Below are 23,907 nucleotides of genomic sequence, written 5' to 3' on the forward strand. Positions count from 1 at the left end.
AACCCAGGAGAGTATGTGAAAATACTAAGCAGTCAGGACACCCCTGTGAGCTATGTAGAAGCAGAGAAGAAAAGTTGGAACAGATGCTGACTTTTTCAATATATTGCAAACAGGCAGAGAGGATAATCCTCATCGTAAAAGCTGACATGAACTTGGAACTTGGAGACTCTCAGTTCAGTGAAGAAACCCAGACAAAGAGAGAGGACACATTTGCACAGGTTTATGTTCTGAGCGGAGGGGACAAACCCAAAAAAGGGGTATACCATAAGAGAGCTAAGGGAAAAAACATCATATTCAGAGGAAAATCCGATCCTGAAAATAAAAACAAAGTAGACATGACCATTAGCAAGATGTCATTAAGGTAGCATTAAAGGTGAGGTGCTCTGAGAACCCCAGGGCCTGGTTCTCACCATCTTTTTTACATGATCAGTATCATTGCAGACAAGGGATCTGAGCACTGTTAGTGGGGCAGGAAAAAATTTGAATTGTTTCAAACCTAACCAGAGACTCAGTAGTGAAAATACTCAGTTTATAGAGTTGTGCTTCGGTTTGCTTTGGACATATAGGGGCGAGAAGACTACATGGAAGAAAAGAGAAATCTGGACAGAAACACATGCCAAACATGTCTGGGAAAATTAACACAGAGATGGAATCTAAGTAAAGGGATTCCTCATCAACATTATTACTTTTGATTTAGGCCTTGGAGGAAGTGGTGTGTTCAATGAGATGCCTTACTGGTCCTTTTCAAAGAATTCTACTAGAAAACCACACCCATAGACTGTGGGTCAGGATTCTTGCAGGTGCTAGCACTTAAAGGCCTTTTTCCTAGATTCACCATTTAAACAGAACTAGAGGAGAGAGACATCCAAGAGGGACGTATGCCAGGCAGAGTTTCATATTTTCAGATCCCAACTTTTAAAGGATAACTGAGAGCAGGGAAATGATATTCACAATTCTGCATGCAAAAGAGGGAGATAGATATTACAACACCATATGATAAAATAAGCCCTACATTAGTTTGCTTCTCAAGAACAAATAGTCTCAGGCTTTTGTTTCAAGTCTGGCTTATATAGGTTGCTTCAACCCAAGCTTCCTTAAGTTAGTTTGACTTTCCTCTCTTGGCAACATATAGTCAATCAAACAGACCCCTCTTTCTGTCCCCTCTGATTTCTTCGTTTCTTAAAATGCCAGTAAATGGAAGTGGAGCACATAGGTAAATTTATGAGCCTTCAGAAATCTCTCTTCTGCCTTGAGTTGAAGGGTGGGAGTAGGGAAGGGTCACATGCAATAGGAAATGCTTGTATGATGAAACATGAAGTAACGTAGGGCATATCAGGAATACAATAATACATTAATGTGTTATAAATATTTTGTCAATTCGAATTGTAGGTGAATTGCTTTTGCTATCCAATGTCCTGCCCACTTTATTTGGAGTCAGGTGAGTAGTTATGTTTCTCTCGGGGGAGTCCCGCTGGCTAAGCCTTGGACTGAGAGCCCTGCCGACATCAGGACATCAATCTAAGTACCTCTGGCCATCCGTCATATTTAGTGTGGATTTACGGGCTTACATTTTTGCTTGTTGAGTTCTGCCAGGAAAAACCTAACAGTTTCAAGCAGAAAAAATTAAATTGAACCCCCATACCTTGTGAGAAAACTCCCATTTGTTTTTTTCATTTTTCAAACATGGAAAATGGAGGCAGTTTCACAAACCTACAATGTCTTCAGATAAGATGTAATGAGGGAAACTCTTCTCACTGCTCAGAGATCTCTTCCAGGCTGGGTGAGAACTCTAACTATAGCAATTTTTAGTACATAAGGGCAGGGAAGTACATGACTGTGCTGCCCTGGTGGAAAATCGAAGAGCCCTCCCCCAAAACACTAAATAACCCCCTAATCTTCCTCCACATCTGATACCGTGCAGAGTGGCGGCATAACTTGCTGAGAATGCAGTGAGGGGTGCCCAACTAGGGCTCATATGATGCAGAGCAAAGTAATGAATGTGTTTCGTGAGCATGTAGGAGTGCAACATGATGGGCTACTCTGCCATGAATGCATCACAGTGTGGCACGTAATTGAGGTTCAGTTTAGCAGAAATGGACATTGTCTCCAGGAGCAGTGCAAACTGGTGGGCTTTGTTCCAAGGATACGAGGTGGTGGGTTGTGTCATAATGGTGGAGGTACATTGGGTTAGTGTCCATAGGGTGCAGTGAATCTGTATTTGCCTATTTAGTGCAGTGCAGTGTGGTGGATTCGTTTCCAAACTATTTTTTGCAGTGCAATGGTTTACTGTTCCCAATATACATTTGCGTATGAGGTGTTAATGTTCCTAGGATATGATACAGTTTGGTTTGTAAATGTTCCTTAGTTGCAGTGCATTATGGTTGGATAGCACCCTCATTGGGCATGATGGTAAGGATGTGGAACTGTTGCTGACTAGACTCTCCAAAGACCCAATTACAGGCTTTGCGGTGTGGTATCTCTAGGTGGGATACCGCTCTACCTTGTCACATTCGGACTAGTCATTCTGCATCCAGATTTACTAGGTGCAAAAACATCCACCTCAATTTTACCATCTGGGAAAGTTGGATGATAAAATCAAGTCTGGATCAGGCAGAGACTGCAGTCACAAGCACAGAGTGGCACCCATTCAACCTCCTTGTATGGCATGATTGCATTGGATGGATAAGTGCCCTCTCTGAACTTCCTTTGTTATGTGACCCCCTCCTTCTAAATCGATGCCTTACATTGAACACTTTTCCCTTTTTTTTTCTTTTTTTTCTCTTCTTTGGTGGACAAGGGATGGGGTGGGGGGAGGGGTGGGAGGGTGTGATAAGTTACCCACATGATGTGAGTTTTGTTCTGTTTTTCTTTCCACAAGTTTTTTACCTGCACCAGCCTGCCGATTTTGCTTGTAGTACATCTTCCGAGGGCTGTGTCTCAGCCTGTCATTGTGGAATGTATTGTTTGTTGATAAAACGCAATAAAAGATTGAAACCATAAATCGATGCCTTAACTGTATACAACCTTTGACCAACTGCTCTATTTGTCTCATGTTGTAACTCCTGCACACATCTTCAAACATTAACATTCAAGTTTAATTTCTCTGATTGGAACTTGCACTAGCCCATGTATCCTGCTACAAATGTAAATTTCGGATGCCTTCGAGCACTGCCTTCGCTATATAAATTTGCAAAAAGAAACTAAATTTAAAAAAAGAAATCCCCACTGCCCGTTGCAGCCTTTTTTCCCTCTGAGAACCTCAAGATCGTCTTCACCCTCCCATCACAAGGCCTTGCTTTACATCTCAGTTTTACAACAGGTGCCAAGGAGGTTAATGGAAGTGCAATTGTCCCTGCTCTAGCAACAGATGATCCAGTAATTCTGATATTGAGTGGTTATTACCCATTTTGGGGTCAACAACTCATAATTGCCAAGTGTAGGGGTGCAGTTACCAACTAAGAATCGATGATTTGACCTCATGAAGTTCAGTACACTTCCACCTTACAACTCGTAACCAGACCCTTTGGATGCAATGAGATGGGGAACTCTCCCTGTAGTGTTCTGTAGTATTCTAAAAGAGTGTGCCACTGACGCTGTGCATTCGATTAGCATTGTACGGTGCAGGGCTAAATACTATAATATTGTCTCTGGCCAAACTTTATAACCTCTTACCTATTCAGCTTCAGCAAGAAGCTCATTTAAGCATCAATGTGTCACTGCCCCCTCCTGGCCTACCATCCTATTTTTAGGTATCAGTCTGGAAATTCACTCTTGACTCGCCTGGCTCCACATCTCCCCACATAAGCACTCATACATGCCAAATAGAACTTTGAGAAGGCATCCGTGGTGGTGTTAAAACCACACTATTACCACTGACACTATTAACAATGACAATGGGTCATATGATATTTGCTTTACCTTTGAATGACAATTGAGCGCATGAGAATGGGGATTGCTCTGTATGAATAATAGCACAAGAAGATATAATGTATGACAAAGTTTGTTTCATATGAATAACCTCAAAGGGAGTTATAATGTATCACACAGTTTACTCCATATGAATAACCTTAAAGGTGATATAATGAATGCCACTGTATTTAGCTATATTCGGTGGCAGCCATCACAGATAAATACCGATAAGGTGGGTGGAGGGGGCACAGGGAGAGATTAGGCCAGGGGAAGCGCTCAGGGGTAGCACGCATTGGGGAGTTAATAATAATTTTTTTTAAAAACAATTACCTGGTGCTGCCGGACGCCTCCCATTCCTCTGCTGCCAGTTCCTGGTCCCAGCAGTCCTTGGGACATTATCACGGACTCCCTACGCTGCTCTCAAGCATGAGAGCAGCGTGGGTCCTGGCCTGAGCTGGCTGAATTTAAGCTAGCTCTATTTCTCCAACTCGGCTGTGCAATAAAGCTGGGTTGGAGAAACATAAGCGTACATGTCAGTTTTACTGGCCTAGGACGACTGGCAAAACTGACATGCGCACTTAAAAGTTCACGTCTACCACTTCTCCTCCCCTCTCCCATGGCCCGGCCCCGCCCCTCCCTGCACATGCTGGCTCTGCCAGCAGTTGAAAGATAAGATGCTAGTAAAATATAATTTTATTTTTCAGCTGCTGGCTCCGAGCCAGTGGGGCAATGCTCCTCCGCCATTGTGGAGGATCTGCCGCTGTCTGTATTGCATGAGCGCTTCCATGCAAACAAACGGCACAACCAATCTAGAATTTGATGCGAATCATTTGCATGTGTAAATAGCGTGCCTCCGACCATTTTTGGGTTTAAGTAATGGGGTCCCAAAGTTCTACTTGCAGCCCCCATTCAGCTTTGTATGCACTAGGCATGCTATAAGGATGTATCGGAATATGATATCTCTTATCGTTTAATATCGTTAAAGGATCTACTGCATATCTTGATATCTGGTGTGCTTGTGACGCCAAAGAATGTTAGAATTGCAATTTCTAGAATATTCGATGCAATTATTGTTTTATCCATCCAGTCTTTAGAACACTCTGATCAGAACTGCTCTATATTCATGCCCTGGTGAGATATTGCCAACAGTATGCACCTCGCTGCCTTCTTGTGTACACCTCGGCTCTGACTCAGAGAGAAAGAACATTAAATATTGACATTTCAAATTAAAAAAGACATAATTAAGAAAGACATCATACTGTTCACCAAAGCAAAAAACTATTAATAATAGGAGACTCACTCGCATCGAGCTTTCTGGGCGACTGGGAGCAGGACAAGCATTAATGAGAACACTCGCTTTGATATTGAAACTGGCAGACTGTACTAGTGGTCCGTCATGTTATTTTCTCACTAAATGAGACATTTCTATTCTTAATTCCCAAAATATAGACTATATTTTCAAGCACTTTATTAAAAACAGCGTTTTGATATGTGAAACAGAGTCCGTATTGACTTCAAAATATTTTTTTTTTCAGCACTTTCCCTACATTTTTCACATTGCATTTCATGCTGCGAACAAACAAGTAATTCTGAAACATTTCTCTATGATAAAGGGAGGTGTAAGGAGGAGTTCCACTTGTCAGAAGGTTGCCTTGTCAGGTTGCAAATGGAGTTTGTCTCACCACATCATGAACAGGCAAGAACAACGCCCGTAGGTCTCCGACTTCAAATGACTGGAAGAATAGGCGAATGGATGTGTTTTTGTAAGACGGGGTCGCATGAGTGGATGAATGGATGGGTGAGAGGGCAAGTCAATGAGCGCCTGCCGGAGTATGCAAACACATGCAGGAATATGCGAATGCATGCATAACGAAGGAGTGATAGAGGTCATGGATGTATAATCGGGTGAAAAAGACCATGCTTGGATGTTATGTTGGGCCCTAGGCCCTCATGCTATGGTGGCAGTAACGGACACAGCACTACACATGGACACAAAAGCCACCAAGCAGATGGATGCCTGCAGTAAGGTAGCCAGTGTGTCATGAGCCCTAGAGCAAGAAATCAAGTGACCTCCCACTGCCCCAGCGGCAGATAAAGTGCAAGACTAAACAACATTGAATGTATTCAGAGCTGTGATGCGTTATCACACACCGCTGGAAATACAAAACACACACGCTAGAAGAGAGGGAGACACTGTAATACACACACCTAACAAAATACACATACCCAGTCGACCGACGACGGAATAGGTATATTTAAAAAATCATATAAAACCTATTCCGTCGTCTGTTGACTTCCGCACGCCGCGCCCTGCCCCGCCCCACCGCCCCACGACGCTTACCTGTGTCGGCCACCCCTGAATTAGCACCAACAAAACCTTGGGGCCCAGCACATATTATTTTACAACTTACACATTCCACATATTCAAAATCAGAACGCCACAGAGACAGACAAAGACCAGACATAAGCAGCACAAGATCAAGCAGAAAGTCGAATAACCAAATTTAGGGCAGAAAATGCTGGGCTAAAGCACACAGTTAAACACCTGTTATATATAATTTGAATTTTTTGTCTTTAATTTGTATAAGTATATTTATTACTGAATGTACTGTGTATCAATTGATATTTGAAGATTGGTAATGAGGTATTATTCTTATGAGTGTTTAATCTCATGAGTCTTTGTAAAGAATCATGTTTTTCATGTAAACGTTTTTAATGAAAATGTTATACAATAAATCGATACAGAATATATTTTATTTGTCGTATGGTAACTTTTTGAGAAGGTTTTGGTTCAGTGGATACTATGAGATCGTGTCTGTTTTAGAATCGAAGCACAGAGGGACATTTTGTTATATGACCCTCTCACCCCATCCCTGCTGGCCATACTGGGGTAACTCTCTTAGGGGCATATTATCAAGACAGGCGATAAAATTGTGGCCGCTTTAGCAGCAGAAAACTGCCGCTAAAACGGCGATAATGGGCTTGATAATATGCTCTATGGAATTCCAATTGAAGTTCAGGTTAGATGTGAAGGACGTCTAACATGGGCTTCAATTGGAATTCCATAGAGCATATTATCAAGCCCATTATCGCCGTTTTAGCTGCAGTTTTCTGCCGCTAAAGCGTTAAGCACAGTTAAACATTGACACAGCACCTTCAGGTCCTCATCTTCTATCTGGGGGAACTGGGATTGTGAATCAAGCAATCAGTGAACAATATCTCAAATAATGGCAGAGTTATGATCCTATTCCAATGTCTGGGCAGGGGTCTGCAATGCTGAAACCAGGAGTGAGTGCAGAAAACAGAAATATTATTTAGAATGATTTCAGCTTGTGTGTATAGCATGTTTATGTTTGTAGGATCCTTAAATGTGTTATATTTACATGCTTCTAGAGGGACACTTTGCTGTGACCGGTTAAGAAAGACAACTGGTGTAATACAGAAATCTGAAGCCCTCATTCGTTGCCATAGGTATTATATTCATTAGTGGTTACAAGCATAATAATGCATCAATGGCCAGATGCTGCAGCAACCCTCGGGTGCTGAGGAAATAACATTCATTAGTGGTTCTATGTAGTATGTGCATAATGGTGCTAGGGAGATTATGGACCAGTTGGATCAGATATAAAAGCAAACTTGAGGGAAGGGCCGGCTGCTCTAAGAAATTCCCATACCCGGGCAGCTTGCACTCAGTGGGCGGCAGGACAACATTTGACATCTGGTGCCAATTCAACAGAACTCTGCTGGGCGAATCATGCTGGGAGGGAACCCTGAGATTTAGCATTTTACAAGTACTTGAAGGACTTTTTGCTTATTGCACACTTTGCACCTGACACTGCATTTGGAAAATGATGAAGAGTCTGACAGCTAAATGACAAAGGGACCGTTTGTAATAATAAAATGCTTATGGTGATCTATTTTTAGTTGGTTCATGTTTATAAGTTGCTACCATTAGTTAAGCATGTATGGCACTATATTTTACCGTGAGTATTTATGGTTTTATTGGCAGTGTTTTATTGTATTGTAATGGTTTTTAGTAACTATGCAAATAAATAAATGGAAATCATTCAACTGGATCAGATATTATGTCGTAGTGGACCCAGTGGTTATGTTCACTGATCGTCAGAGGCGGTACTTTACATTAATGTACCCAGGCAGTACTATGCATGAAGAGCCCTTATAATACGCATTACTCCACGGCATTGTCATAAGACCAGTTGCCACATCTCAGTGTAAGAATTCCTGATTTAAACATCAGGCTTTTCAAATCTGTACCCATCCATTAGCAGAGAAGCCATGATTATGAATATGAAAAGTGGGTATGTGATAGAAAGAGGTGAAGAGAATGAGTCTAGAATCACATTTCATGAGAAAAGCAATAAAGAGTAATGATTCCAAGAAAGATTGTTGTTTTTTTAGGTTATACTGTAAGTCCCAGGAGCCCCCTGGTAGCTTGGCACAAAGCAGACAGGCTTGATTTAGGGATAATGTGTAAAGTATGTGTGCGCCACTTTAAACAGTAACACAGTGAAAACACACCACAAAGGGAGTTAGACCAATATATTAATCTTTTATAAATAAAACAAGAAGAACATGATTAAAATGTAATCTGTAGAACTGGAGATATGCAATTTTAAAGATGAAAATAGCACCAAAAAGTACAAAGCGCCACTTGTGGATATCTGGTTATGTTGGACCGGGACAGATTCACAAGTTGAGACCAACCACAAGGGACTGCAGGCTGGCTACAGAGATTCAGTTAGAGGTGCTGAACAAGATGCCCTAAATCCTGGTTGCGGAGCTTGGTGAGGTCCCCTGTCGATAATGCCTTGTACAGCAAAGGTGATCCATCCATTCCAGGGAGCTGCAAGGCTGTGATGCAAGGTCCTGTGTCACAGATCCCATCAGTGAGAGCTTTTGATGCTGAGCCCAGTGTCGGGGATCCATTGCGCAGTCAAGGCAATCTTTCAGTTTTAAGGAACTGTGAGGCTGTAATGTGAGAACCTATATCATCATTGATGCTTCCATTGACAAGAGATTTACGATGCAACAGCCTGTATCACAGTAGCTTTGCAGACCAGCGGTTCTGATGCGGGCTGTAAAGTTGATGTGGAGTCCTTGTGCTGTGAGAACCATTGCAGCAGAAGTGATGTGTCTGTTCAGCACTGGACTGCCCCAAGCAGCAGAGGAGATGGTTAATTCTGCTGGGTTTAGAGATGGACCGGCAGTGCATCTTCAGGCTGACATCCAAGCGTCCAGGACTGGAGTGGCGCCACTTGGCAGGTTAGGACTCCCAGATGGCAGAGTCCAGGGCTGAGTTCAGGGTTGTTGTAACCTTCTGTCCCTGAGACTGTAGTTATGAGGCCAGACAAGTACCCCTTGGAGTTACTCTGTTGTCCTCAGCTCAAAAGATGCAGGTCCAGTCCTTCTCACTCATGCAAGAGTGCAGTGGGCAGCAGGTCAGCACATCAGGGCAGCAATCTTTCAGAGAAGCAGTCTAGCAGAGTGGTAGTTCTTTCAGACCTTTTTCCTGTCATTCACAGGTTCAAAAGTGTATAAAAGGGTTGGTGTCTGAGGTCTAATATTTATACCTGGGCCTTCCATAGAAGTGGTTGAAACGTCTAGCGGATTCCCTTTGGAATACACAAGCTTCCTACCTTCCTTGCCCTGCACAGCTCTGTCCTCCAATCCTGTCAGTAATTGCCCATCAAGGCACATATAAGCTCAGCCACTAAACAGCTAAGGCAGAAAAATGGCAACCAGCCCACAGCCCTGAAGAGAACCCCCAGCACCTGTAGTTTGAAACACGTTAGCTCAAATCGTCTGGGATCTTATTAATTTGAGCATCAATATGGACTGGCTCAAATCGTCCAGGATTTTATTAATTTGAGCATCAATATGAACTGTGAAAATAAATTAGAAGAATAATAATATTAGATGACTTTTGAACCGAAATGCTAGTATCACAAGGGTTTGGATTCCCTTGAGCAGCCATGAACTAATCCATTTTAGAAAAATCTTTGGACTGGTTGTCCTTTTAGTGTTTATTATTGTATCACTGAATATTGTTTTTTGTCAAGACACCATACTGAGTCGTATATATTAATGTCATTAATGTTTTATCTCAAGTCAATATCATTGTCAATAGATTTTCGTTTGAATTATTTTGTAAACACAGCACAATTTATTCAAGTAAATAAATAGTGTTTACCCTTTTCATGTTCCGATAAGGATGCCAAAATAATAACTGAAAATTGTGAAATGAAAACACAGGCCACGTTTATTGCATACCTTGTCCTTTAGTAAAACAAGTGACTGAATCAACTGACTTCCATACAGTTTGTTTACATTTTGCATGAGGCCCACGGTGGCTGTTGTAAGGGGCCAACCCCTCTACGTTTTGACTTTTCTAAAAGTGCCATTTTCAAATTTGTATTTAAAATCGAACTTCAGCATGAAAGAGGTGAACTGGTTACCTGTTTCCATTTGAAGGTCACAGCTTATTAAATGTAATAAGGTAACTCCAAGGTTATCCCAGAGAAAACAGTAGTAGGGTTATTGTGGTGCGTATCATTTAGTGATGGTTCAGACACCTTTGAAGAGCTAGAGCGTGCAACGTACTTGGCAGCGCTCAGAAGTGTTGATTCAGGGATCAATGGAATCGAGTCCGGCTGTGGAAGGAGGTCGCGGCAGTCCCGGACGAGGAACTGGGATCAGTCACGTGACTCTGCCGGCAACCATTGAATCCGGTTATGCCGTGCAGAACGCCCGAGACGCTTCATTCGTCCAAACGGCCCCTCACTACCGGACTGATCCCGGTTCCTCGTCATGGACTGCCGTCAACCCTACAACGCCATTTGCGGCATTGAGAAGGGTCATTCACAAATAATGAAATTATGTTTGTGATTGTAAATACCTTGTAAATACTTTTGTTTGACCCCCCATTGTTTAATTGCCCTGTGCCGCTCCACGTTGTTGCCTAAACACTTGTGTCACTGCGCCGTTCACTCACCACGACACCCCCAGTGCACATATGGTTGTTATGGTTACGGCAATTTAGTTGTATTTTGTGCTTCTATCTACAAATAACAACCTTGTGCTATATGATTAATTGTCATGCTTAACGGTTCCCTTACATGAACTACCAGTTGAAACATTGTCATTTTGCTGTTAATCCCTAAATGTGCTTGCTATTGTCCACCAACTTGTAATATGTGTTATTTATCGCACCCGGTAAATAACCTACCCCATGGTATCATTATTTATCAGGTAAGATAAATAACACATACAATCATAATCAGGGCCCATGTCTACCAAGTGCATGGTTTTTACCATAATCAGACATCCAGGTGACCCCTCACCATATAGGACACTTTGCAGCTCAGCATGGTCATCTGTAATGCTGTAGTATTGGGATGAGATGCTTCTATGTATATATATGAATTGTTCAAGTTTAAGCAGAATTGGTAGATACCTTTACACAAATTCAAAGATGTCCCATTCTTAATCTGTGATAGTGCCTTTAGCAGTCATGGTCCAATTTAAACCTTAAGGCCAAAGCAGGCTTTTCTGAATTCTCATGTAAGACCTTATAAAATATGGCTATTAAATGACCGTCAATGTCTCGCAAGAACCAGTCAGGATAATGAGATCAGAATTCCACCCAGGACATCCTATCTGCGTTAAATAGTCTTATATATATCAAAAATTGCCCTTTCAGCTTTTCTGAATTGTGCCTGAGTATCTTTATGTTCATCTGATCAACATGGGCAAATTACGTTTGCAGAACTATTCATCAGTTCTTAATGCGAAAATGAAAAAAAAGACAATAGATACTTAAAGAGACATGCTGCTAATACTTTGAAAATGTCCAAATAGAATAAAAAAATCCCTTACTGTGACTCTTTCGCCAACACTTTTGTTTTAAGTAAAGCATTATTGGGCAGATTTGCGAGCCCCTTGAGCTGTCGGTGCATCATGTTGCATGACACACCGGTGGCGCTGCCTGCTAAGTGATATTTACAAGACCAGGTAAAGGTGCCCTGCCTGACTTAACCTGTGCTTGTAAATATTGCCCCTGTTCACGCAACACTTTGCGTGTTAGAGGCGTGACATGGGTGTTGCTGTGGGTTTTCCCATGCAACACCCATGTCCACTGATGCATTTCAAGATTTACCAGAAATCGTGCCTCTTCCTGCACAAAAACAAGGTTGCCTGCGCCGTCGCATGGCAGCAGTTTGTGCACCAGCGCAGGGGGAAGCACAGAGATGCGACCTATTGTTGTAAATATGTCATATCCCTGTGCTTCGAAACTAACGTAGTGCGGCGCAGCAAAATGATTAGCAGCATCGCGCTGCGTTAGTTTCTTGTAGATCTGCCCCTATATGTGCAAGTTATCTTATACTATTTTATGCCATGGGAGTAAATTAAGGAAGATACTATTTTAAATGTAAAGACAATAAAGTGTATTTGAGTATACTGATATGCAGGTACAGTAATACGCACCCAATTTTCACATTTAGGTTTTCCTGTAAAAAAATCAAATTTTACTATTTCAAATTGTCATACAACTAGGTTCTGGTAGTGTGCATTCTGTATCATGAATCCACCTGTTTGATATTTTGTGTGATCAGTTATTGCAATCAAATGTAATTTTGTTTTTTTAGATATTATTTCAATTTTCATACAGAGCCAAATGTTTAGTACTGCAATTTTCTTAGCATTCTGGCACCTAATAAAGTGCATAAACAGTAATACAAAATTGTCTTTCTCATGGGGTGCTAATTATTACTCAGGTTTATGAATTCTGCAAGCACATTCGTTTATTCCTTACACATCAAAATTGCTGCATGAGAACATTTCTACTTCATTAATTTCGTTGCCACATAGGGATGTGGGAGGCTAAATGCATTATGCTTAAATGACTCAACCTGCTTTGTTGTCAGCTTCATAGAGTTTAAAACTGCACAACTCTAGAAATCTCCTAATATTCACACAGGAGAGATATCCATTTAGGGCTCATGAATCCAACTTTTACATTTTAATGCAGAGTGCAGAAAATAAATATCTGCTTGCTGTGAATATGATTCATGCTCCAAATTAGTTCATTTTGTTTCTGCTCGATAGTAAAAAAAATGATGAAAAGAAATGTATTTCTTTTTCTGTATGTGTTTAGTACGTGTGGGAATCGGGTCGCTGGTTGCATGGAGGTGATTCCTGTTCAAGCCACAGCCCCAATACCTATCGGGTGAATCACAAAAGTCACTAAATTAACCATTGCTTAACCCTCTGGTAGCATGGCAGAACAGCAATTAGGCTTAACTTAGATGCAAACTTTTTCTGCAGCACATAAACAGTGATACAGTGAAAATATACCACAAGAAAATCCCAAACAAATGTAGACAAATAGAGTAAATTGTTATACATTATTTGACACCAAAACAACAAACATCCAATCAGTAGAGCTGGACTTAAGAAAGTTTTAAGTAACATCTAAAGCTTAAAAGATCAATGCGCCAACCACAGACATCTAGTCGTGCGAGATCCAGTCAAAGCCGAAATATATGGCAGGACGAGTGAGATACAAAAAGTAGAATTGACCTGGCTAGTGCTTACCTTCAGACTTAAATCAAATTTCATGAAAACACTTTCTGGGGAGGTAAAGCTCAGTGGGGCAAGGCTACAGGCGCAATCCGAGAAGGAAGTGTCATCGTTGGAAAGCCGCTGGATGACTTTGCAGTAAATATTTGTGCGTTTGGACTTAGGGCCTGATTACGAAGCCCAACTGTCTAGTGGTGGCTCAGGAGTGGCGGTCGACCATTTCGCCATTTTGCTGATTACGACTTTGTAAGTCATATTCGTGGTGGATTGTCGACTGCGCCACAATGCATAATGCATAATGCTGAGCAGGGACTGACGCAGTCCCGCTCAGACTATTTTGAGTCCTGGACCACCTGCCTTTTCATGGTAGAGCCCTGCTTTTAAAAGGCAGGTGGTAAAGTAACAAAGGGGGCCCCATGTTCCTCCGCCATGGGGATACATTTATTGGGGCACAACAAATGCCCCCTGTCTGTATTCCTCCCAGTTCCAGTTTCAAAGAACCGCCATGGGAAAGGCCAAAGGAGCACAGACTGCATTACAAGTTGTACTTTTACAACTCATAATACGGCCATGCTCAGGTTTGGCAAAGCCGCTGTGCCAAACTCATCATAGGGTCTTTTTTGGAAGTTCAGAAATTCCAGTGGTACAAACCTGGAGGGTGTAGTTGACACAAGTTCCAGTAGGGCCAAATACCCCTTTTCCGATGGATCACTGGACAGGATTTGGAGATGCGGAGAAGGACATAGTGGGAGCTGCCATGAAGGTCAACTGATTGGCGATGCAACTTGGGTGGATAGATGGGCAAGCTGGTCTTGGTCTTCTCTTGGTTCTCAGAGCCGTTTTAAGCCAAAAATTGTCCAAGTCCCAAGTTTTGGATTTTTGCTGTCTGGGGTCCTTTAAAACCACAAGCCAATGGTTCTGGACTGGAGGGGCACAACTCGGTGGGTCAGGATTCACTGAAGCTGGGCCCAGGCATGTGTTCAAGTTTGTTGGAGCCTTTTCTGTACATGATCAGGGGCCAACCAACTAGCTATTGGAGTCACTCTGGCAGTCCTGGGTTCAAGTAAGCAAAGAGGATTCAAGTAGCAGGGTAGGTTCAGAGCGTTCAGGGCAGTCTCCAATCAGAAAAAAACAGTCCTATCAAGTGCAGCAAAGCAGTATTGTGGAGTGTACAGCAGGCCACAGCAGCAGGCATCTAAGTGGGTCTAAGAGTCTACTTGTTATACATCCTGCCTTCTTTGAAGTAAGAGATGTTTCTAGACAATTCCCTTTGGAGTGGTTGAAGTTTCCTGCTTTCACTGCCCTGGCACTAAGCTGACTGCACAAACAATGCAGGGGGAGACTAGTCATTTGTGTCAAGGCAGAGCATGACCCATTCATTTGAAAGTGGGCCCCCCTCATCCTGGCAGTTGATGGCTCATTTAGCGCACCTAATCCCTATATTGTCTGACTATCTGGGAGGAATAAGTGAAGTCCAACTGCCAAATGCACCCACACATGTGACCTAGGATGCACCAAATAGTTTAGGGCAGGAAAATGGCAACTTTTGAGAAAAATATTGTTTTCACTAAAATACCTGTATAAAATATCGTTTTTTTAAATATATGTACACTTAAATAGTAAATAATAAATATATGATATAATAACATGAATATAGTAAAAATGCATTTTAGTTAATATTTATTTAAACACATCTAACATGAAACTGATTTTTAAAAAGTTAAACACACAACTATATTAGCATTTGTTTATTTAAATGTATCTAGTTAAAAACCTATTATTGAACTAATCATTTTGATTTCAATTATAATGTAATAACATTTAAAGAAAATTACAAATATAAAAAATGAATATATATATATATATTTATATGAATGCTCGTTTGCCACGCCCCCAGGAATGAGCTGCACTCGAACGCTGAACAAGGTGGCAAGCCTTTAATCAAGAGTACAGGCAGAATGATGCTGGTAGTTCAAATCTGACAGCTACAACGCGATGAGCCTGACGCGTTTCGAAGTATTATCTTTCTTCCTCAGAGGCAATCGTGATTGTAAATGCGTGCTCGGGTCCGCATCTCTTAAAGCCCAATGATACGCCCCCAGATGGGCGGGCCAAATTTCCCAAGGCATCATGGATGTCGTAGTCCCAATAATCAAACCGCTGATGCTGCACTAATTTCTGTCCTTTTCAAGCCCGCCAATGGGCCACCACCAACAGCGTCTGCCTTAATCCCAGATCAACGCTCCACATAACCGGCTCGGTATACATCCTGCCGCGTGGCCCCCTCTCTTCGCGGGGTGGTGCAACTCGACGGCGGGCCGCCGCCAAAAATGAATGCTCGTTTGCCACGCCCCAGGAATGAGCTGCACTCGAACGCTGAACAAGGTGGCAAGCCTTTAATCAAGAGTACAGGCAGAATGATGCTGGTAGTTCAAATCTGACAGCTACAACGCGATGAGCCTGATGCGTTTCGAAGTATTATCCTTCTTCCTCAGAGGCAATCGTGATTGTAAATGCGTGCTCGGGTCTGCATCTCTTAATGCCCAATGATACGCCCCCAGATGGGCGGGCCAAATTTCCCAAGGCATCATGGATGTCGTAGTCCCAATAATCAAACCGCTGATGGTGCACTAATTTCTGTCCTTTTCAAGCCCGCCAATGGGCCACCACCAACAGCGTCTGCCTTAATCCCAGATCAACGCTCCACATAACCGGCTCGGTATACATCCTGCCGCGTGGCCCCCTCTCTTCGCGGGGTGGTGCAACTCGACGGCGGGCCGCCGCCAAAAATGAATGCTCGTTTGCCACGCCTCAGGAATGAGCTGCACTCGAACGCTGAACAAGGTGGCAAGCCTTTAATCAAGAGTACAGGCAGAATGATGCTGGTAGTTCAAATCTGACAGCTACAACGCGATGAGCCTGACGCGTTTCGAAGTATTATCCTTCTTCCTCAGAGGCAATCGTGATTGTAAATGCGTGCTCGGGTTTGCATCTCTTAATGCCCAATGATACGCCCCCAGATGGGCGGGCCAAATTTCCCAAGGCATCATGGATGTCGTAGTCCCAATAATCAAACCGCTGATGGTGCACTAATTTCTGTCCTTTTCAAGCCCGCCAATGGGCCACCACCAACAGCGTCTGCCTTTATCCCAGATCAACGCTCCACATAACCGGCTCGGTATACATCCTGCCGCGTGGCCCCCTCTCTTCGCGGGGTGGTGCAACTCGACGGCGGGCCGCCGCCAAAAATTAATGCTCGTTTGCCACGCCCCAGGAATGAGCTGCACTCGAACGCTGAACATATATTATCTACTGGCGGTCGCCAGTAGATAGTTATAGTTAGGACCGTGTTTCCATAGGAAATCCGCAACATTCTATTTTGAATAACTTTGGCGCCGATTGACGAATCCTCGCGAAATTTTCAAAATAGGTGGGGCGCTCCACTCCGCTCCTTCCCTGAAAGTCTCGGGGGGATTCGTCAAGCGGGGGCTGAGAAAAAGGGGGGTCCCAAAACGCGTTTTCCCCATGCATTTTTCCATAGGACATTTAGTCCAAGCTGCAGCCCGAACGGCTGAACAGAATTACTTGAAATTTGGCAGAGAGGTAGTCCTCAGGTCATGGATGTGCCTTTTGCAGGTCTGGTGTAAATCTGTTCAGTATTTCCTGAGAAAATAGCATTTAAATCAATATATATATCTATAGGCGCGCTCCGAGCGCGTACCGTAAGCTTACCGTACGCGCACGGCAGCGCGATTCTGATTGGTTTTTAGATCTTAGTAAACATTCGAATCGGTCGAAACTAGGAAGTGTCGGCCGCCATTTTGTCTCTCGCAGTCTGAGGGGGTGAAAAACAAAGGTGAATAACGTGAAAAGGGGGCAGGCTGGACAGTTCCTGACCCCCTAGCCTTGGTCAGGGGGTCCAGAAGGACCCCCAAGGGCAAAAATGTATTTTAATTTTTTTACGAAAAATCGCGGAGTGCGCGTAGCGTACGCGCACGGTAGAAACAGAAAAATTCCGCGAACTACGGCACCAGAAACCCGCAAATAGTGCTAGATTTCACTGAATACCTTCAAAAATCTTAACTCTGGTACTACTGATCGGATTGAATTCATTTTGGTGTCATTTTAATCATGAATACTTTCTTTGGTTTGAGGTTCTTTTTGTTTTGTTTTTGTCACTTTATTCCTGTTTGAGGCTGCATATATACTTTACACAGTGCCTCTCAGTTAAGCCTGACTGCTTTTGTGCCAAGTGACCAGAGGGTTAAGAACCGGTTAACTTAGAGACCTTTGTGGTTCACCCTCAGAAGGATTGTTTTTTGAGCAGGGTTTTCACCCCCTCTCCCAAATAATAACCCTATTTCTTACAGGGAACAGAAGCTAGAAAGATTTAGAGGAGTAGGAAAAGGGAATTGCCTTGATTCCATGTTTATTCAGTGATACTATTGAGTTGGATGTGGCTTTAGAGACATGATGAAAATGTAATGTGAAACATGGTATTTTATCTGTTTCATTATTTTCATTATCACATTTGTGTTTATAGGTCGATTTGCAATGCTAGCAAACAACAATCTCCAGATTTTGAACATCAGTAAGAATGATGAAGGTGTATACAGATGTGAAGGTCGAGTGGAAGCAAGAGGGGAAATTGACTTTCGGGATATCATTATTGTTGTCAATGGTAAGTAGTAATATCTAAGTTGAAACAGGTGCTTTATGAAAATGTTAAGGTATTTGTCAGGAAATCAAAAAATGTATTAATCACATCTCTGAATATAAATTTCAATTTGTAAAACATATTTCTTGCCATCTTTACATATTAACATTGTTCTACCCTGTCTATACCCAATCCCAAAGAGCTTTTTAACATTCTAAGTAGAGACAAAGTAGTAGTAGGTTATTGTATATAAATGAATATCTATCTATCTATCTATCTATCTATCTATCTATCTATCTATCTATCTATCTATCTATCTATCTATCTATCTATCTATCTATCTATCTATCTATCTATCTATCTATCTATCTATCTATCTATCTATCTATCTATCTATCTATCTATCTATCTCTAGCTCTGTAAACCATAGCTCCAAAAACCAACAAACAAGATAAAATGTGTACACCATTGTAAATTATTTTTGTTGCTGTATTTGTGGATCTAAATTCAAGTTTCCAGATCAACACTTCTGTGGTTAGATATGTTAATCATGAGAAAAACTGGATATTCTTTTTTGCAAATACCCACAAATGAAAAACAATAAACCCCCAAAAAAATCGCACTGAAGGTATTCTTTGAAAAACCCATACACAGTAAGCCCTTTGCATTCCAGTTATGTCTCAAGGCCAGATGCTATACCAAGGGCCTGCAGTGCATGTTCAAAGGGTAATCACTGCTGGCTGAATGGACTGCTAGAAAAGCCAGGCCACTTGACCATCGCTAATGTGCCCAACCAAATGCTACAAGCAGCAGGGGCTGAAGACATAGCAGATTTGGTGCAGGAGCTGGCCTAAGCCCATGAACAGCCAGAATTGTGTTTCTGGGAGGCTTGGTGTAGGGCCTGGTCACTGACTATGTGAACTGGAGCTTAGGTACACTGGAGGCTGTGTAGCTTGAAATGATTATAGGTTGTGCACAGTGAGGTTCGACACATGAAAGGATATAACGTCTATCATTAATACATAAATAAACTGGAAAAAGTTGGTCATTTTAAGGTATGGTTTCCTCGGGTTATATGACATCACCATACTAAAAAAACTCTGCAATCTCCTTAAAAATACAGTTAAAGTGCATTTGTAGTTACTAACAAAAACAAAAAACTTAGTGAGCATTAGTAGCTGAGAAAACCAAAACTCATGCCTATGCTAGGAAAAGCACAACTCACTCCACACATGAACTGTTCATGATTTCAGAATATCATTTATTAACAACACATATCCAATCACATGTATAATATTGTTTATTTTAAGGTTTATTCAATATAATAATGGTAAGTTCATATATAATGTCATCAGTATACTTGTGATGTTATCTGTCAAGTGTGGGATCATGACAAGTCAATATAGAGTAGAAACATGCAGGCCTTTTTTATAAGTGGCCTGGTCAATTGCAATATGTTACCAGACATATCGCAATTAGGAGGTTGTAGCTTGCGCTGCACTCCCGAAGCTTTCTCCAATACCTTTCCTCAAATAAGACCTTCCAAAATGTCTTGGTGGAAATGCCCAATAATTACTGGGACATGCAGCTTTTAGTGTGTTAAACAATAAAATCTATTAGTCCTCATTATTGACAGAAAATTTGTAATTGTACGTAATTTGTCAGACCTACAGAATTTCAACCCAGCAGTGTCTGCCCAAATACTGGGTCACTCATTCTGGATATGGGTATGGGTCACTCAAAGCTATTGCCTTATAGATTAGCTCCCCAAGATATAATTTACAGACCAGAAACTTGCAAATTATCCTGAGTTTCTTGTGTTAAAATGTGGTGCGTAAGAATAGGCCTAACAGATTTCTGTGAGAAACTCATCAGAATCTCTTCAGATAACCAAACAAATATTAAAAGGCTTCGTATTTTGGCCACTCAGATTTCTGAGAGGAGCAAGAGCATAATAAATGCATTTTTAGGATTAAAATCTGATTTTAGATATAAAGATTTTTAGACTAGATCAAACGAGCAAGCACTTGAGCACTTTATGTTAAATTCAGGCTGGGCATCCTACTTTTGATCACTCACACTGAAAAGTGGTCCAACCATTCAGAAACATTGGCCAGCTGCCTGGTTTGTAACACTAGCATTGAGCCTGAGGATCATTTGTTACTTTTTCTGCAAAGCACATCATAATACTGGGTCTGAGTGGATTGTCCTCGTCTGCAAATTCCTAGGGATGAGTAATCACCATTGTGCCTTGAGGATTTGTAAAACAAATACTAGTTCCCTTTCAGTCCCCAAATTACTGCAGACTGCTTGGTGATTCAGATGTAAAATTATAAATTTTAACATAAAGGTAAGCCCAATTTCTCTCAGAGTGTTTTTTACATACTTAAACAAGGGTTTTTTATGGGAGCCCATGCAACCGAATATATCTGCTAAACCCGCCCAATATTGTTAGAGCTCTGGGGTAACCCAGATCCTCCTCCAGTACAGGATAGGGTGCACACCAATTTTATATGAAAGAGCTCTCAACCTGACGTCAAGTCTGAGAGTAAGGGAAGGCATATTTATCGGAATGCCTACCAGTTGTCAAATGAACCGGTTTTTCACTAACCCAAGCAAAAATGTCTCCAGGTGACCCCAGAGCTCTGCACCATAAGGATGACATCCACAAGTTTTGCAATAAAACTACTTAAAAGGCTGTGTGGACAGGATGAATTGCACTTTGCGTGCCATCTTTATTATACCACCGCAGCTGGTTCTAACTTAAGCCTATGCTGGATAACCTCTGCCTGCCACCCTAAACGTTCAGTTAATGTGATGCCCAAATATGTAAAGATGTGTACCCTTTCTAGGGAAGTTCATGCTAAGACTTAATTTGCTCTGGTCAAGTGTCCCGGGTTTAGGATCATGTACTTTGTTTTACGTACGTCGATTTTAAGGCCCCGAACCTTGCAAAAATATTCAAAATGGCCCAAGAGCTTTTGTAGACCCATGGGAGATTTGGACAGTAAAAAGGGTATCATCTGCAAACATGAGGGCAGGGACCCTAATGTGTGCCAACCTAGGAGCATTTTCATCATTCTTCCCCAAAAAATCCATAAGACGTTTTATAAAGCAAGAGAAAAGCATTTGGGCAAGTGCACAGTCCTGCCTTACCCCCTATTTACAAAGAATGGCTCAGTGAGCTCACCAGCCTGACAGTACCTCACTAGTGCGTAATTATTCATATGGAGCCTCAGGATAATATTGAGTAGATAACTTAGTACCCCTCGGTCTTGAAGAACCCACCACAAATCTGGCCTAAGGACTAAATCAAATGTGGAACGAAGGTCAACAAATATGACATACAAGTGACCACCCCCAAATGTGACCCCCTTCTAGTACCACATCAGGAGCCGGAACACCTGCTCAATCATGCTGGTTGTCTTCCTAAAGCCCACCTAAATGGGTGATAGAATATAATTCCTATCTATTCATTCTTTTAGTAGGGTAAGTATGACCCTGCAGAGCAGCTTTTATGAGCTGTCGATCAAACTTATGGGTCTATAATTGTCGGGTACATCACAAGGGCCTTTCTTGTGTATAACAATTTCAGCCCAAGTAGGATGCACGGGGTCCCCTTTCAAAAAGGCTGTAAAAAATGGTGATAGACAAGAACCCCAAATATCTGCCTCCCTATCGAATACATCCCCAGGAATTTTGTCTAAGCCAGGCTCTTTGCTGGGTAAAATACTCTATATGCCTAAGCACATTTCCTGGCCTGAGATTCCTTGCTCATTAAGTATACCCCCTGGGTGAACACTTCAGAACAGCTTGCCTCCTCACATTTCCATAGGTCACTGGGCATGTGGAATCATTAACTGCAGAGTTTGATACTCCCTTTTGCACATACAAACCTGAGTAGTGAGTTACCCAATTACTCGCTGAAATATTAACTTTCACTGGCCCAACCCCTTCCCTACAGCCAGAAGATATTATATTCCAAAATGTGTGATGATCTTTGCAATTAGCAGCATTGAAAAAGTACTTCTATCTATCCCTTGTCCATGCATTTTTGGCGGTCATAAGGACCTTTTTGTGAGCATGCCTGCCTGCATGAATCAAAGCCCTATCTTGCTTTTTAATTGCTTTGACCAGATTAGTCTTGGAATCCATGCAGAGTTTATTATACCAGGTCGATGGGTGCTTCCTCTCAATTGAGTGCCTACTTTCAATTAAAAAAAATTCCTTAATTTTCCAAACAACCCTACATAGGTCCCAGCTATTGCACCTAGTGATCTTTGCAGGCTCCCTGCCAAACGAAGGCCAACAATCCCCTCCATCCCTTCTACCAGCAGGTAAAACAATTTGACTTATGGCATCTTGCGAAGTCTCAGCGTTTCACCATTTGACCCTACACCTATTACTAGTGATCCTCAATCTCCTATCCATTGACTCCCTGGCATAAAGAGTCTGATTCTTTAATTTTAAATTGAGCTTAAGGACCAGTGCGTTGTCATCACTATCATGGTGTGCCATATGCGCATATCCTCAAGATATGGTCATAGCTTGATATCCATGAGAATATAATACATTTTACTCGTTGAAATAGGGTGATTAAACGTGTGGGCCCCTGACCAGTCAGAACTAGTTCTGCCATTGTATGATCTCAGTCTCTGATTTAAGATAAGAGCATAGCTTTTTAATTGTTCAGTACATTTCCTAATTGATGGGATCTCAAGGGTCTGGAACTAGCCAAAAAACATTTTCTTCAGCCATTATGGATGACATTTCAAAGCTCAATGGCTCAAAAAGACAATTAAAGTCACCCCCCCATGATTGTCCTAACATTAGGTGGCTAAAAGGACAGCTGAGTAATCAGCTGTTCAAGAGCAATTGGATCTCTATTGCTCCCCTCCGATCAGCATGATCTGCAGTACACATTTTATTTAAAATATGGTTCCCTCTGGAGGATCTGAAGGCTTACACACAAAAGGTCTGGGGAGGCCACCTCAACCTCTCTCAATATAACTTTCACCGTTGTTCTTGCCCAAATTATAAAGTCCCCAGAAGGCCTTCCCCTTCCTACTGTGACAGCATCCTTTGAGAAATTGACACAGCCTGCATGAAACTGAGTTTGAAGGGACCATATCTCCTGAAATAAACCAACATCAAACTGATCTATGTACTCACACCAGTCTGAGTGAACTAGTTTTGCGACTAAACCACTTGCACTCTAAGAAATAAGCGGGATCTTCCCATAAGACCCCAAATCAGCAGAGGTTAGATGTATTAGAGAGGCATACAGCCGGCTTCGGGGTCAGGGTCATCAAGAATGTTAGAAACATGATTTATTCTAGGGGAATTTCAATAGTATGAAGGTTGACTGAGTGTAAGCTCTGTCTCTAAATCACTTAGGGGAGTCATTAGGATGGTGGAAGGACCGCCACCGCCAGCCGGGCGGTGGCAGTCCTTACGCCATCACTAAGCGTTTTACCCACTGCCCAATTAAAATGGCGGTGGGTACCGTGTCAGACGCAAAGTCCGTCTGCTGCTATACCGCCAAAGACAATCGGTACGGTGCAGGGCGCCTAAAATGGTGGCGGTGCCTAGCAGGCACTGTCCACCAAATTAGGATGTGGGTAAAAAAATGCCCTTTCCATGGCGACGATGCTGCCATGGCAAGGCTGGCAGGGTTTGGGTTTGGGGGCCTGTTGCGGGCCCCCCTTGTTTGTGGGGGGTTGCTGCACTGGCGGAGTACA

At 42.2% G+C, this 23,907-nt stretch overlaps 1 protein-coding gene across 2 annotated transcripts in view; it reads left to right on the plus strand.

Annotated features, from left to right (window-relative positions):
• The window catches only part of NCAM2 (neural cell adhesion molecule 2), a 1,313,898-nt gene that overhangs the window by 658,901 nt on the left and 631,090 nt on the right, over nt 1-23,907 (plus strand). For both annotated transcript variants that reach the window (XM_085623062.1, XM_085623061.1), the window contains exon 5: nt 18,053-18,190. In XM_085623062.1, coding sequence (XP_085479188.1) covers nt 18,053-18,190 — 138 coding nt within the window. The remainder of the gene's footprint in view (nt 1-18,052; nt 18,191-23,907) is intronic.

Source organism: Triturus cristatus, chromosome 8 (genome assembly GCF_964204655.1).
Source record: "Triturus cristatus chromosome 8, aTriCri1.1, whole genome shotgun sequence".
Lineage (NCBI taxonomy): Eukaryota > Metazoa > Chordata > Amphibia > Caudata > Salamandridae > Triturus > Triturus cristatus.